We start from the raw sequence: 15779 nt of genomic DNA on the forward strand, positions 1-15779 counted from the left end.
GTAGTTTTTATTAATTTTGTTCATCTAAACTTTGAAACCGAACCGTGAAATACACACAAGACTACAGTTGAAACTAATCCACAAATATCTCAATTTTAAGAATTAAACCTTTTTGTTGACTTGAATAACACAATTTTCAAAATCGATGTATTTTGTGAGGTCCTTCTTTGAAAAAAAGTGTGTTTCAAAATGTTGGCGCATCTAGTCAGTATTATAATAGTATAATACTATCTTATAATACTGACTAATAATAAATAATAAAAAAAAATGAGTACAAAAATAAAAAACCAAATTGCACGATTTTTTGATAGTTTTTATTCAACTCAAGAATTTTTTTTTTTCAAGACACTTGCGGTCAATATTAACAACCCATTTCGGCTCGTTGTTGAGTTCTGGGACCTCTAGTTGCGATTTAGATTTTTTTTAAATATTTTATATATCATTAGAATTGTCAAGATTATCTTCATCAAATATTGTATTTTAAATATATTTGCATTTGTGTTTAAAACATGTTTGACAAGGAGCAGCGGACGATTGATTTTGAAAACATTGAAGGAACTATTGAAATATAAGAAAATTATTGAAAATCATAGTTACCTGCATAACTACGTCTGACTAGTTACAATAAACATGTCTGATAAGTTTGAATGGTGCAGAAAAGTTTCATTTTGAAAAAAAAACATTGAAGAAACTATTGACAAATTAAGCAAATTTTTTGAAATTATAGTTATAATAAGTATAGTATACGGAATATAATTCATGGCTCATAAATCATGAAATCATAAAGATTTTTCTTTAGCATAATGTACTAAGAATTTAAAAACTCTTGTTCATTTAATGAAAAAAACAAATTTTGATAATAATATAAATTACAGAAGATGTATGTTCCTAATGCAGCACACGCATCAATTGAGCACTATAAAGAGCTTTTGGTAAGGTATTAGTGATTAGTTTACCGTGAATATCGGTGGAATACCCTTGATCAGAATGCACTATTGAATGGCGATCGTTCTAAACAAGTGTTACAATATGTCAAAATCGTTAACTGCTACGGACAGAGAATCATGTTCGATTATGTATTCTGTGTCCGATGTAATTCCACGGACATCGGAACCAATCACTGATCGCGCGCTCGTGCTTTAATTAACTTAGCCATGTATTTACCGTACCATCTCTCCCAGCTGGCTCCAATTCTCATCCCTACAATTCGGATGGTTGCCGGCGAACTAGTCAATGTGCGTATTCAATGTTTGGCCACAAACGTTCCAAAACAGGTAAACAGCCGACTGAATCATTCGTAATTTGGAAATCATACGTTCCAAATACGGTGATATTTGTGACCGCAATTAGTCAATTGCTACAATGCTTGTGGCGAACTATAGATGAATCATTTATCAATACCTTTGTGTTCGCGTAAATTTGTAATTATATTAGCGCCATTCTAATAAAGTTTCAAAACTTCAAAAGGTTTCGGTTGGATTCTCTGTATATAAATTTTATGCACAGACAGGTGATATAGTACCGCACATGTGTGTCAACGTATGTTAAATATGCATGGACCGCGCGCAGTTTGAGTACGTTGAATGAATTATGGATAAATCGTTAAATATTTGTTCGGCAAAATGGCCAATTCGACAATGACGAAGTTTGGAAGTGGAACACGTTTATATTGAACAATCGTTATTCGACTAAAAATGGATTTATTGGGTAAACGGCTAAAAGTCTATTCATTAACTTTTAGGCGTGTTTAATAAATCGGAACAGATCTACTTGTAAAATAACAACCATAGGTATTCGAGTCATCAAGAAGATATAAAATTAAAACTAGTTGGGTGTATGGCATCGTGCCTTAAGGCAAATTGCTGGAACTTCCCGTACCGTAACGAAATGTTCGAGGAATACTGAATGTTTTCAAATAGATTATTATAAATATTGTAGCATTGTCTAATATTTATAAGAATTATATACACTGAATTGCAAAGTTTAAATTATTTGTTCAAAGTATATTAGAACTTTAGTCAAAATTAGAAAAAAAATCTGAATTATTTTTGATATACAAAAAAAAAATTTTTTTGAAAAAAAAAAAAAGTTGAAAAAATGTTTGTTAAGTCACGCAGAAAGTTCTTTGAATCTTTTAAATCGGACGCTTAGTTCTCTCAAAAACTGCCATTTTTTGCACATTCAGCTCCGTATCTTCGAAATGGCTGGGCCTGCCTTTGCCAAAATCTGATAAACACTTCTACCAATCATTACTAATTGAATGTTTTTTCAGAACATTCAAATCGGATGCTCCGTTCTCTCAAAAACCCTATTTCTATTTTCTGCACTTTTTGCTCTTTATCTCCGTAACTGCTGGACCTGCCTTTGCCCAAAACTAATCAGCACATCTCCCTATCAATAGGAATCGAATGTTTTTTGAACAATTAAATCGGTTGATGCGTGCGCCCGAAAACGTGACTGGAAATTTGTATCCATACATACACACACACACACATCCATTTTTTCTGAGGTATGCCAAAATGTTCAGAAACCTTCAAAACGTCGAGAAATGTAAAAATTTTCAATTTCGATTTTCGGCCCATTACAATAACTTACCCTACGGGAAGATTGGATTTTTTTGTATAGAAAAAAAATGTTAATTTTCCAGTTACATGGGAGAAGAGCCTAACTTAAATAGTAATTTCAACATTTGTCTACGAGGAAATAGTGAAATACTGTCATTAAATACGACGGATTAGTCATAAAATTAAATCATACAAAAAAGGGCGAGAGGCACAACAGTCCACTCCCCCAGGACGGTTGTGAAAGGCATCAAAATAGGTTCTAAAACAATAGCTATGAACACCAAAATAGTTTATAACAACTCTTATTGTGAATAGCAAATATAATTATCATGCATATTTATATTTTTGAATATAAAAATTAAAAAAAACTACTTATTGCGAAAGTATGCTAATCTGAATAAAAGCAAAATCCACCTATAATACACTCCAGAATAAAATCAATTACCGCACTAAAGTTGCAAATCTCTGTTACGAATTTTTTATCTTCTAGTTTTTTATTAGTATAATTCAATTGGAACTAGTGCAAAAACAATATTAATATATTAGAAGTAGTAAAAATAGATAAATTAAATCATAAGAAACGTGAAGTAATATCCACTCAACTATTTTATAACGTTCTAAATATGTGTTATTAGTTTCATACTAATATCAGTTCTTGAAAAAATAAACTAGAGAATATATTCAGTGTCAGCGTTAATATTTAATTGAACATTCAGTAAAAAATGCAAGCATCATTTATAGGAAGCAATTCAAGATTTTAGTTTTTACGCCATCAGGTAATCCCATTAAACCAATTAAAAACCCAATTTATTGTAGCCCGCAAGTAATTTGAGCAAATATGAGATAGGTTAAGCCTAAAGGTAGCAGGTGCATAATTCCTTATTTCGACGTCACGATTCCATTTTCTGTTATCCTCACTTATTCTCAGACCGGCCGCAAATTTCATTTCTAGGTCAGTATTACCCTCAAAAGGCTATTCGGGTTTGCCAATTTCTTTCCGGTACTTGCTAATGGTCGATGGTGGGTAATTAATCAAATCAAGAGGAGTTTTAAGACCAGGTGTTCGGATATTATATGATTTTATAAGCGTTGAAAAAGTTGAATTATTGGAAGAAATATGGACGACTTTTTTATTTGTATTTGGGGATATGAAGGCACAAGTTTAATTTCGATACGTTTGTGATCAAGCAAATAAAGCAACCATGCTTATTTATTAGTGAGAAGTTTTGATGGATTCCACGTATCACTTATATGTGTATAAATACACATATATTTTAAATTATAATAATTTAAAACAAATTTTATAAACATCCGTCTCATTTCATAGAATATTTTTATTCCTAACGATATCTATCTTTCAACTGGACCCTAATCCTTCCTTTTCTATCTGATATTGCGTGACTAACCACTTGAAAACCACTTGAAATTGAATAGAGGATTCGGACACCGACGATCGTTGGTGGGGCAGAAGACAGTATATCGAACGACTTGTAACGGATAACACATAACGCTAATTTAGATTTCCATATTTTAAATTTTAAATTATAACACACTGATGATGAGACAAACCTAGTCTCGAAACGTTTGTAAAAATTATTATTTAATAACTTAGTGCAACAAAGAGTGTTGTTTGTTCATATTCCCAAATTAATATATATATATATATATATACATATATATATATATATATATATATATTATTTATATAATATTAGATATTTATAAATTTCACTTACCCAGGGTTTGGCGTTCATGGCCCTACCATTCCTACCTGCATCGAACCTCTTCTTCCCCGTGGGCTTCGTGGTGGCCGAACGAGTACTCTACATGCCATCCATGGGTTTCTGCATGCTTGTGGGCTATGGCTGGTATTTGCTACCAGGACGGAAGTTGGCCTGGTGGCTTCTAGCTGCCACTCTTGCAGCTCACGCAATCAGAACACATCGGAGAAACTGGGACTGGGAGTCGGAGTATTCCATTTTTATGGCTGGTGAGGAAAAAATACAGAATATTTAGAACAATTATTGTATAAAGTATCTAATTAATATGACCTATAAATCAGAATTTATATTTATGATCAAGCCATAAATGTGATGTATTCATGATTTTTCTATAAGTTTAAAATACGAGAATGCGTATATGCATGCCATGTAGAATATGATTTGCAATAAGAGTTGTTAATTTTTAGAATGGAAATAACAACTCATATTGAATATTTTTTTATAAACATTAATAACACAAGAATTGAAACAAATAGAAACATTAAAAGATTAATATTATGATTCTAAATAAAAATAAATTAGTGCCATAATTTTTAATATCAAATTTATATTATAAAACACGTTAGTAACTGAATAATAAAACAAATAAAAATTTTGAAAAAAAAACATTTATTTAAAAAAAAAGCATAATTGAGATTTCAAAATCACATTCTATTTTTGGAAAACTCTATTTGTTAAAAAGATTAAAGACATCTAGTATCAAAGCTTATTCACAATGCATAAGATCGTTTCTAATACTTGATAATTTTACTTTTTTCAGGACTGAAGGTTAATCAGAATAATGCAAAGCTCTTCAATAATGTGGGACACGCTCTTGAATCACAGGTAAATTGATTTTTGAAATTTATTATTATAGCAAATTTAATATTTCATCAGATTGCTTAACGTAGCAGTTTTTTTCAATCAATCCATTTAATAAGTATCTAAATATCAATTTTTTATATAAATTATAATACTCATTATATGTTTAATTTATACAAGATAATTCTGAATAAGCTCTTTCGAAAAAACGTTCTTGCTGGAATCATAGTTCCTAACTATTGTTTTTTACTATTCTGTAATGTTTAATTCAAATGATTCTCAAACATTATTATCGCTTTTCAGTTGTTGTAGGTATAGATTAGGTAATAATTCATTTTCTTTACTATATTAAAATAAACTGACAAAATATAATAATTACAGGGTCGCTATGTAGAAGCTCTACACTACTTCCATACTGCTGTGAGCGTCCAACCAGACGATGTTGGTGCCCATATAAATGTAGGTCGAACTTACAACCATCTTAAGAAATTCACAGAAGCTGAAGAAGCCTATTTAAGAGCCAAAGAATTACTACCAAAAGCAAAACCAGGAGAAAGTTACCAAGCTCGGATACCACCAAATCATTTGAGCGTATTTTTAAATCTCGCGAATTTGATTGCCAAGAATACAACTAGACTTGAAGAAGCAGATTTATTGTACCGCCAGGTAAATTTACTAAAAAAACGTCATACAAATGAAAATATATTTTTGATAATTAGACTTATGTTTTACCTAATAATAAGACATAATATAGAATCTAAGTATCATTTTTATAAAATAGTTCTGAATTATAAAAATCATAACATTATGATTGACTGAATTGCCAGAAATTTCCACCAAACCTCTGGCTTCTCGTGAAACAAGTGCATGAAAGTTATAATTGAAAGATGATTTGAAAATTAAAAATCTTGCATTGAAGTAATTTTAGTTTTATAATGTTACTGTAGTTTGAGACCAGAGATGCAATTTCATTAAATTTTTAAATCCAAAGAGTCTTGTATAACATTGAACTGATCCAATTTTTTATTATTGATAAAATACAAAAAACAAGACAAAAAACAAAATCTTTTATTAAATATATCCATAATATTTTTTATGCATTAATTCTTTAACATATGTATGAAATGAATAATATTATGTGAAGTTTTAAAGCTCAACGAACAAATCTTCACCTCAAAAATTCAATTTTGTCTAATAACCTGAATAAATGGAAGTGAAATGGAGTTTATATATATATCTACTTATATATAGTAATATATTTTATTACATGAATTTTATTATTTCAGGCTATCAGTATGCGAGCTGATTACACACAAGCTTACATAAACCGAGGTGATGTTTTAATAAGACTCAACAGGACATTAGAAGCTCAAGAAGTTTATGAACGTGCTTTATTATATGACAGCAGTAATCCTGATATATACTATAATGTAACTATAATTATTAAATTATTATTCCACCCGAACACATTTATTTTAAATGTTCAAAGGACTAAAGATTATTACTATATTTCCAGTTGGGTGTGGTATTTTTAGAGCAAGGAAAAGCACCGCAAGCTTTAGCATATTTGGATAAAGCTCTCGAGTTTGATCCGGATCACGAACAAGCTTTATTAAATTCGGCAATATTGCTTCAAGAATTAGGCAAGAAAGAATTCCGTCCAATTGCTAGAGAAAGGTTGCTAAAATTGCATGCAAAAGATGGTAAGTAGAATGGAATTTTCGAATCAGAAATTACCAACTGTATAGTTGTGTTATCAAAAAATCTAAAACTGATATTTTTCATTAAATTCTGGAGATTATTGTTTTCTTCGAATTTCTGTTTTCTAATTTTTATTTTTTTTCAGAAAACAACGAACGAGTTCATTTTAATTTAGGAATGTTGTCGATGGATGAACGCAATATTGCAGATGCCGAAAATTGGTTCCGAAGAGCTGTCCACATAAAATCAGATTTCCGAAGTGCTTTGTTCAATTTGGCGCTTTTGTTGGCTGATGACCATAGACCTTTGGAAGCTGCACCTTTCCTAAATCAGTTAGTTCGACATCATCCTGATCATGCAAAAGGATTGATATTGCTTGGAGATATCTATATAAATAATATACGTGATCTAGATGCAGCGGAAAGTGTAAGTAAAAAATAGATTTTAGTAAAATTAAATGTGGGATTAATATTTTTTTCTTTGATTTTCGTAATGCTCTTAATAATGAAGTACTAAAGCAGATAGCAGGTTGAGTGCAAAAAATTATGATTTTTATTCGTGTTTTGTAGAAGAACAAAAAGGTTTTGGAAATTCTGTATTATTTGCTCAATGGCAATTGATTTTGTTTGTGTTAATATCATTTCTTTACTGAGTAGAATGAATATAATGGACACTTATCTAATACTCAAAATGTTATTTTTTATACTTTTAATGTATTTTATTGAAAGTTAGAAATAAAAATAGGTCATAGCTAAGTAATTTATAGTTAGAAGGCATAGCTTCAAGAATTGAACAATTATTGTCATATTTATTAATTTAAATTTACGAAATGGCTACATGAACTTGATTTCTATAAACTTAACCGCAAATATGTCATTTTATTAGCCTTTGTTGCAGAGTTTCTGTTTGCTCACATAACATTCCCAGTAAACACACCGAGCGGCGGTAGCAATCTGAAATCCACATAGATTCCACATGCGTGTCACAGCGCTTGTGGATTTCAGGTTGCTACCGCCGCTCAAATCACACAACGTTTACTGGATTTCGTTGATATAATTAGATTCTAAATAAGTTTTTTCACTGATTGATCTCTGTTTTGATTTTTATAGTGTTACAAACGGATTCTGCAACTGGATCCAGTGAATATCCAAGGATTGCACAACTTATGTGTGGTGTACGTGGAACGAGGCAAACTCATGCAAGCGCAATCTTGCCTGAAACATGCCCATCGCATGGCACCCAAAGAAGACTACATTCTACGCCATCTCCAAATTGTTCAGAACAAAATCGTCAAACTCCGCACAACTCCGGAAAAAATAGAAAACATGGAAGCTTTCATGGAAGTAGACATACGTGAATTCGGTGGTGATAGATTCATCCCGGTGAAACCTGAGATGAACATCAGAGCAACACCTACAGCTAAAGCGTCCAAAGTGGTAAAGGACTCGAAGCCAACGCAAGGGTCGAAAAGTTTTTCAGGGAGTAAGCAAGCTCATCAAAAATCTGCCAACTCAAAAAGCAGGAATACTAAAGAAAGTAAAAATTCCAAAAATGCAAGTGATCAACAGAAGTTGAAGCGAACAGACAGACCCAGGCCTGAACCTGAACCCATGTTTGTAGATAGTTTAGATGGAACTGTTGTTGATGCGACATCTTTAAGGCACAATACAGAATATAGAAGTAGTAATAGTGTACATAGTGGAATTACTCGTAGTGCCGCTTATTCTTTGAATCCTCAAAGAGCAGCAGCATCAGATATTGAAGAACAATCAGCGGGATTGTCATAGCTAACAGAGAACCAATTTTTTTAATGTGCTGTACAGTTATGTAATATGCTTGTGTTATTATAAATATTTATATTGTATATTTATATTTTATAGAGAAAAGTTTCATACTGGGCTGAATAAATTTTTGATGGGAATTCTGCATACCTTCGATAGAAGGGCTAATTTTTTTATATTCGTTAATTTTATTATAAAGATTTTATGCAATTTTCAATAAAGAGTATCTTACTCTTATACAACAATATCTACTTCCTGCGCAAATTACGTTTCATAAAATGTGTTATTATATTTAGTTAAAGATTCCTTCTATTTTTGTTGCAAGATTCCTTCTATTTTATTGGGTATTAAATATAATAAATAATAAGAGCATAGCCTTTAGACTGATTGTTAAAAATATAAAGAAATGGTTTCTTATCATTTTGAGAAGGCTATTATATTACATATAGTATACGAATAAAAATTAAAAACTTCAGAAGTATACTTATAGATGCGTTAAGTTTCATTCCAGTGAATACAAAATTAATGTATACTAAATATTTTCAAAATTATTGCTTTTAAAATTCAGCGTGGTATGAAACTAGTTTTGATAGCTGTGAACTTAATATAACTCGTTTATAAAAATAAATATTTTTAATTTACGTTAATTCAACTCAAATTGGATTTGATAGAAAATTAGTATAATGTTGCTAAGTTAAAATACCGTATCGCATAAATTATTGAAATTTGAAAATATTCCTATTGTCACTTCTTTATAGTTCTACCCAGTTACTAGTATAAGTCATTTTAATCTTCCAGATTTCCTTTATTATGTAAAAATAACGATTTCTACAAAATTATATATGATATGATATATGGTGCCTTGTACAAAAATTTATAGAGTTTTAGAAAAAGGGCAATTCTCGAGAAAGTTTTTTGTAAAATATATAAATATTTTTATATGTTTGGAAAACTGATGGATTAGATAAAGAAAGCATATAAATATACAAAAAGCTAGATATAAATGTTTAAGTGGATTAAATGTTATTTATAAATGAAATGTTTAATATATGCAGAAACACAAATAAAAAATTTTGTATAAAAGAATGAGGAGATACGACATTAAGAAATAGATAAATTTAAAATTGTATTTATAATAAAATCCATTTCTTAAGATTGCAATGTTGCAGTTTGTATTCAACAAAATTAGATGATATAAAATAAATATAATTATTCATCCACAATGTCCTCCTCTCTTTTATAAGAATATTTTAATAAAATTAGAATACCATGATATATTTTTCACATAAATGAAATTTCTTTAAATTCATTTTTCTATTGATAGGTGCATAAATCAGTTAATTTTGTACCAGTGCTACACATAAAAATATATATTATAATAAAGTAATTTTATGAAAAAGGTGGTTTTTATTTATAGAACTATATATATTCAAACATTCTATTTTAGTGTCCAACAAGGAACATTATTGTGAAACGAATAGTTTTCAGAGTATAACAGCTAATAAATAAATATTAGAAAAATGGAAATGAGTTCTTGGACTAAAGTAAATAGCTAAAGTTTGAAATAAAATCATATTAATTAGCCAATATGAGCTCTTTTTATATTGATTATTTAACCCATTCGAATGAGTTAACTAAATGATCATTTAGTTAATTTAGGAAGCATTTTTTTTAACGACACAACAATAAATTCATTAAATGTGGCATTTTATTTGGAATTAAATATTTAGTTCTTCATCACAACTGGACATCTATATTATGACACTATTTTTTTTAAATATCAAAAAATGTTAACTATTATTTATAAGAATAAATTTTATAGCAGATTGTTTACCATTTGTCGAATCTGTATCGAATGTACAATATTTTGTAACTTTATAAAATTCTTCTTATGTGGATTAACAATGTATGGCCACATCCTACAATCGTTAAAAATATCTTTTTTTTAAATTCTATTATTACTTTTTATAACGGATTGTAGAAATATTAATTATGTTACTATTCACACGCATTTTTTTCAATTTCCTAATTTGCGACAAAGTAGTATCAGGGGTATATTCAAGTTCAATTGTGCTTGAATTTTATTAGATATCATAAAAAACATGTTTTATATAATAATTCAAATAAACAATTCACAAAGCTTTGATAAACTTATTAAATAAATTATGATGTTTAAATCAAACAATCTATAAAAACGTCAAATCAAGTAGCTCTTAAACTCAATTTATCAAATAAAGATGCCATTAAAAAGCACTACCATATTTTTTGAAAAATCCATCCTAAGCCAAGTTATAACTGCAAAAATTCATGTTTTTTTTTAGATAACTGATATGTCGTACTTCCTTACAAAGTTTAAAGTTGTTAAAGTTTTTCATTTTTTTTAAATGTGTATATGTGAAAAATATAAATATATAGTTAAGTATTATGATTATTATATTTAAAAATTATTTTGTTTATTTTAAAATATATATTCAAAACATAATATATGAGATCCATATGGTAAAAGTAAATTTATAAAACCATCAAAATTCCTATTTATGCATATTGCCAAAACATACACATAAAAAATAGGTTAAGCTTAAACAACCTATCACATACGCAAATTCCTATTACGTTTAGTCATATTATTAAAATCTCGAATGACGCATTTAAGACATTTCTTAGAGCATCCCTCTGAATTTAATTTATGCATACGTAAATAAATTTTCCACATATTTGTCTCCAACATTTAATCGAGTAGTTTCCCTAATGTGTGTGTTCAATGAATCGAAAATAATGACGGAGAACTTGCCGTCACAACAAGCTCAAAATGCGATTTTGACATTTTGAAGGTTGCCAATAATTAACAAGTCAACTAATGCGCCTCCACATATCCGTAAATATGCATAATAACGTTTATTATTAGATTTTAAAGGATATATAGACCAAACCCTTCTGTTAATATCAGGAATAATAAAGATTCTGCTAAATTAATTTATATATGATGTAGGATGCAAAATTATGTTCATAACTTTTATTTTCTCATTTTGAATGGCGAACGAAACTAAATAGTTCTTATTTTTGTTTTTAAGAAGGCAACCCAACTGTAATGTATATATTTTTATTATTAGAACTTAACAGTTTCAAGAGATGTTGTGATTAAACTTCCTAACCATATACATTGCATTTTTAGAAAGTAACCCAACAATCGACCTATATTTAATATTTTTCATTATTTTTTGCAATACCTATGATAAATTCTCTTTTTTATCACATTTTATTATATTTGATATACGACATATTGTTCATTTGATACAATACACAAATACTCATTCGTTTCCGGATACTAAGTGTATCGTTATCTTCTACAGAATTTAAAAATATAAATTCTCTGAAATTAGAATTTATTACCAAACATCTTCGATAAAAAGATTGACATTTAAAATTGACTTATCTGCACTTATTACATAAAACATACAACTGATCTGGTTTCTATAAACATATTTTGACGCAATCTAGTGCTGAGCTAAGTTTTTAGTTTTTATAACTGATAATTTTGTCTGCTTTTATCAAACATACAAAAAAATTGATGTCTGATATCACAGTCACTAAATTTCGTAAACCATAAGTAAAGATAGCTTTTAATTAATTGAATATCCTTCATATATTAATAAAATTGTGGTGTTGAGATTGCGGCTCAAGTTTTTTGTTACTGTTTTTATATGACGTGTTTATCTGAGAAAATATTGTCCTCAATTATTGTAATGGTCTATGTGTGAGTAATTAAACTATAAATAATTACTGACTATAATAAAAAAATATTGAATGTGACATTATAACATTTTTGAAAAACAAACGATTCATATTTCAATTAAAAAAAAACTTGATGTAATAGTAACAATAACGTGCTGTAATAACTATTACATAAAACCGTCAGAATTTTCTTAATTTTTATAATTTAATATAGGAGTCTCTCGTAGGTAAGTAGCTAGAGACACTGAGTCTGAATCAGAGGTCCTGGGTTAGATCCAGCTTCGAGCAGCCTGATGGCAAGCAGTAGTGACATTGGTTTTCATTTGGAAATATAAATATCAATATGTTTCCAAATTGATATTACTCCAAATCAAACCAAAAAAATATTGTGTGATAGAATTTCCATTGCAATTTAACAATGCAGTGCATAACAGAAATATTTTTAATTGGAAACATACTACTGCATAATTTATAGTTCAGTATTTTTTCAGTAGGTATTTTTAGTAATTTCATTTTTATTTAGCATTTTATATCAGACGTTTTTCTCCAATATAGTGCCCTTTTCATCTCAAAATTGTGTGCACAGTATTATTATTATACGATATCGTCGCTTATATTTTTGCAAAGTTTATCTCAAACGTTTTTCTCATATGCGGATATACTCGTACATGTGATTCATTGCATATCAAGCATATGCAATTTATGATTTGCTCTAAAAATTGCTTCGACTCGCTAATTTCCGAAGATAAATTAATGATAGAAATATTATTTCAATTAGACGTTAAATTATATGCATAATGACGGCAATCCCATTAGATTATTTCGGATAGTTTGTGCTACAAATTAAGTTGATATGGTGTGTAAACACAAATATTTGTTTTATATTCATGAACTTTTGACATTGATAAACTTGAGGTCCGCGTGTGGCAAACTCAAAATTTTCAATGTATATCTAGATTATAAATTATAATTTATTATATGTGCATAAACACATATATATATATATATATATATATATATATATATATGTATATATATATATATGTACATATATATATGTATATATGTTATACATTTGGACAAGAAGTTAATGAACGGTGGTGACACCGATGAATAGAGTCCGCCAAAAAACTTTTTTATTTCGAAAATGCTTTAAAAAACCACTAATTTCTTTTTCAGATTTCTTTTTTGTTTAAATGTATTCAAATAAATGCTATATAGAAATTCTAAATGGCTGCAAAAAAGTTAAAGGCTGTCCCTTTATTAACTCTTTCGACTCGGATTCCGCCGCTCCTACAGCAAAATACACATTGATTTCGGAATTCGCGAGTGAAAAGGGTTAAACTTGAATGAGGTTTAGCAACTTTTCAAATTGTAACGATAACATTAACTTAACCATATTATTCTTAATTTTGATGATTTATTATAATTAAACCACTTGTTGTAGTCTTATAATATTTTGCGAAGAGTCATGCAAATATATTTTTTTCATCAAATAATTACCATGTAAAAGCTCTACCTATCTTTGCTAAAAACTAATGAACACGATAACCAACTAATAACTTATTTCAAATAATTTCTGAATTTTCATAATGGGTTGTCTAAATGGCAAACTAATCAACACAAGTTCTTATAAAACTTCATTGAATGATTTTCAAATTTTTGAAATCGGTGCAACAGTTGAGAAAATTTCGACGAATGTCAAATTTTGGCTCACATACTCATTCCTGCATATACACTGACAAACCCACACTTTTTTAAAATTTTGGTACCCATTCCGAATAGCTTGCAACTTTGAAAAAACATAAAATTAGCAAAACACATTTTCTGGCGAAAAACTGAACTCTTGGGAAGAGAAAGGTAAATAATAATCATCTGCTTTTACGTATAAAGAAAAAGTTAAAATAAACTTAAAAGCAAAATTATGGAAAATATTTAGCATTAAATTAAAAAAATATTTATTAAGGTAGATTAAAAAATAAATTTTTATTACCACAGTCGTCATGATTATCAACCGATCCACTGCCCGTGGCATCGACCCCGATATCAGAGTGATGAAGGAACTTCTGGACAGTGTAAATTGATAAATCTATATTTATTTCTGTTGTGATTATAATTATTTGTGCATCGATACAAAACAATACATTATGACTGTTGCTATTTGCATTTCCCCCATCGATAATATCGAGTTCATACGAATGTACTTGGTCGAGGTGAGATGATCGCGAAACATTGTTGCAAAATTATAAATGATAACGACGGCGCAGATTTATTTAATTTATTCAGATACAGATACATGAATTATATTGTATTTAGTTTGTTGCTGATAAATGGTGACTGAATTATAAACATAAATTGGTAATTTGACAACCAATTTATGTTAAATTCATGCACCTATTAAATTCTTTCTGTTACTATTGCATTTGAAGGATATATGTATTTCTAAACTATATAAATTAATAATTTAGTTAAAAAATAGCAGTTATTTTGTTGCTCATAGGTATTTGCTTAAAATTTCACCAAAAATTACATTTGAACATCTAAGAAATGATAATTATTTTATCCTAAAAGATAAACAATAAGAGATATGTAAAAAGTTTGTTCGAAAGAAACATAATTTGTATGAATTACGAATAAAAAGAAATATAATTTAATACATGTATCAATATAATTTTGTTGAGATTTTCCAATATTTTCCAAATTTCCAGAATCTGACTCACCCATAGGTCAATTTTTTTGAACTACAAAGTTGTGGAACATGGAATTAATACTGAGAATTTCGGAAGGAATTTTTCACATTCACTAAAAATTATATTTGAACTTGAATTGAATATATTTTTTGGTGAATGATATTTGCTGGCTATTTGAATTTTAAAAAATCGCTACATAAGCAATAAAGAATGCTTTTAATTTTAAAATAATGAAAAAATTGTATAAACCATTTTTCTGGTATTTAATAATTCATAAAATATGAAAATTTTGAAAAAAGAGGTGACACATAATAAATACTCTATTTTGATATGAATCATAAAATTTTATAGTATAATGAAAATATCAAAGTCAGAAATAGTGATTATTATTATTACTATTATTATTATTATTATATTATTTTATTATTTCTAACATTGTTATTTTGTTATATTTCTTACTATTTGTCACTTATTGTTTTTAATCCACTTTATTGTTTTTCTAGTATTATTTTTATTATTCACAAATTTTATATATTTTACTTATTATTTTTATTATTATTATTATTTACTTTTATTTTTTATTAATCATCATAATTATTTCGTATTAATACGAATATCATTTTAATGTTAATACTTATTTTGTACACTACTTCATTTATAGTTATTATTTATTTTTCATTAATGTAACAAATATTGTAATTAAATATATATATATATATATATATATAT

At 28.3% G+C, this 15779-nt stretch overlaps 1 protein-coding gene across 1 annotated transcript; it reads left to right on the top strand.

Moving 5' to 3' along the window:
- The first annotated feature begins 1154 nt into the window (after positions 1-1154).
- LOC113370941 (transmembrane and TPR repeat-containing protein CG4050-like) lies at positions 1155-8634 on the top strand. Its single transcript, XM_026611609.1, has 8 exons — positions 1155-1274; positions 4305-4554; positions 5106-5170; positions 5528-5812; positions 6433-6576; positions 6663-6849; positions 6993-7273; positions 7957-8634. Exons 1-8 carry the CDS (start codon positions 1155-1157, stop codon positions 8632-8634), a joined length of 2010 nt encoding a protein of 669 aa, XP_026467394.1.
- The last annotated feature ends 7145 nt before the right edge of the window (positions 8635-15779 follow it).

The sequence above is a fragment of the Ctenocephalides felis genome, unplaced genomic scaffold (assembly GCF_003426905.1).
Source record: "Ctenocephalides felis isolate EL2017-DRISC unplaced genomic scaffold, ASM342690v1 CF-g0.4_SCAFFOLD_01492, whole genome shotgun sequence".
Lineage (NCBI taxonomy): Eukaryota > Metazoa > Arthropoda > Insecta > Siphonaptera > Pulicidae > Ctenocephalides > Ctenocephalides felis.

Excerpts from the sequence above, each read along its gene's own strand:
- LOC113370941 (XM_026611609.1), top strand. The coding sequence starts at position 1,155 with ATGTATTTACCGTACCATCTCTCCCAGCTGGCTCCAATTCTCATCCCT. Across the intron at positions 5,813-6,432 it reads CAGATTTATTGTACCGCCAG|GCTATCAGTATGCGAGCTGA; the intron begins GTAAATTTACTA and ends TTATTATTTCAG. Across the intron at positions 6,850-6,992 it reads AAAATTGCATGCAAAAGATG|AAAACAACGAACGAGTTCAT; the intron begins GTAAGTAGAATG and ends ATTTTTTTTCAG.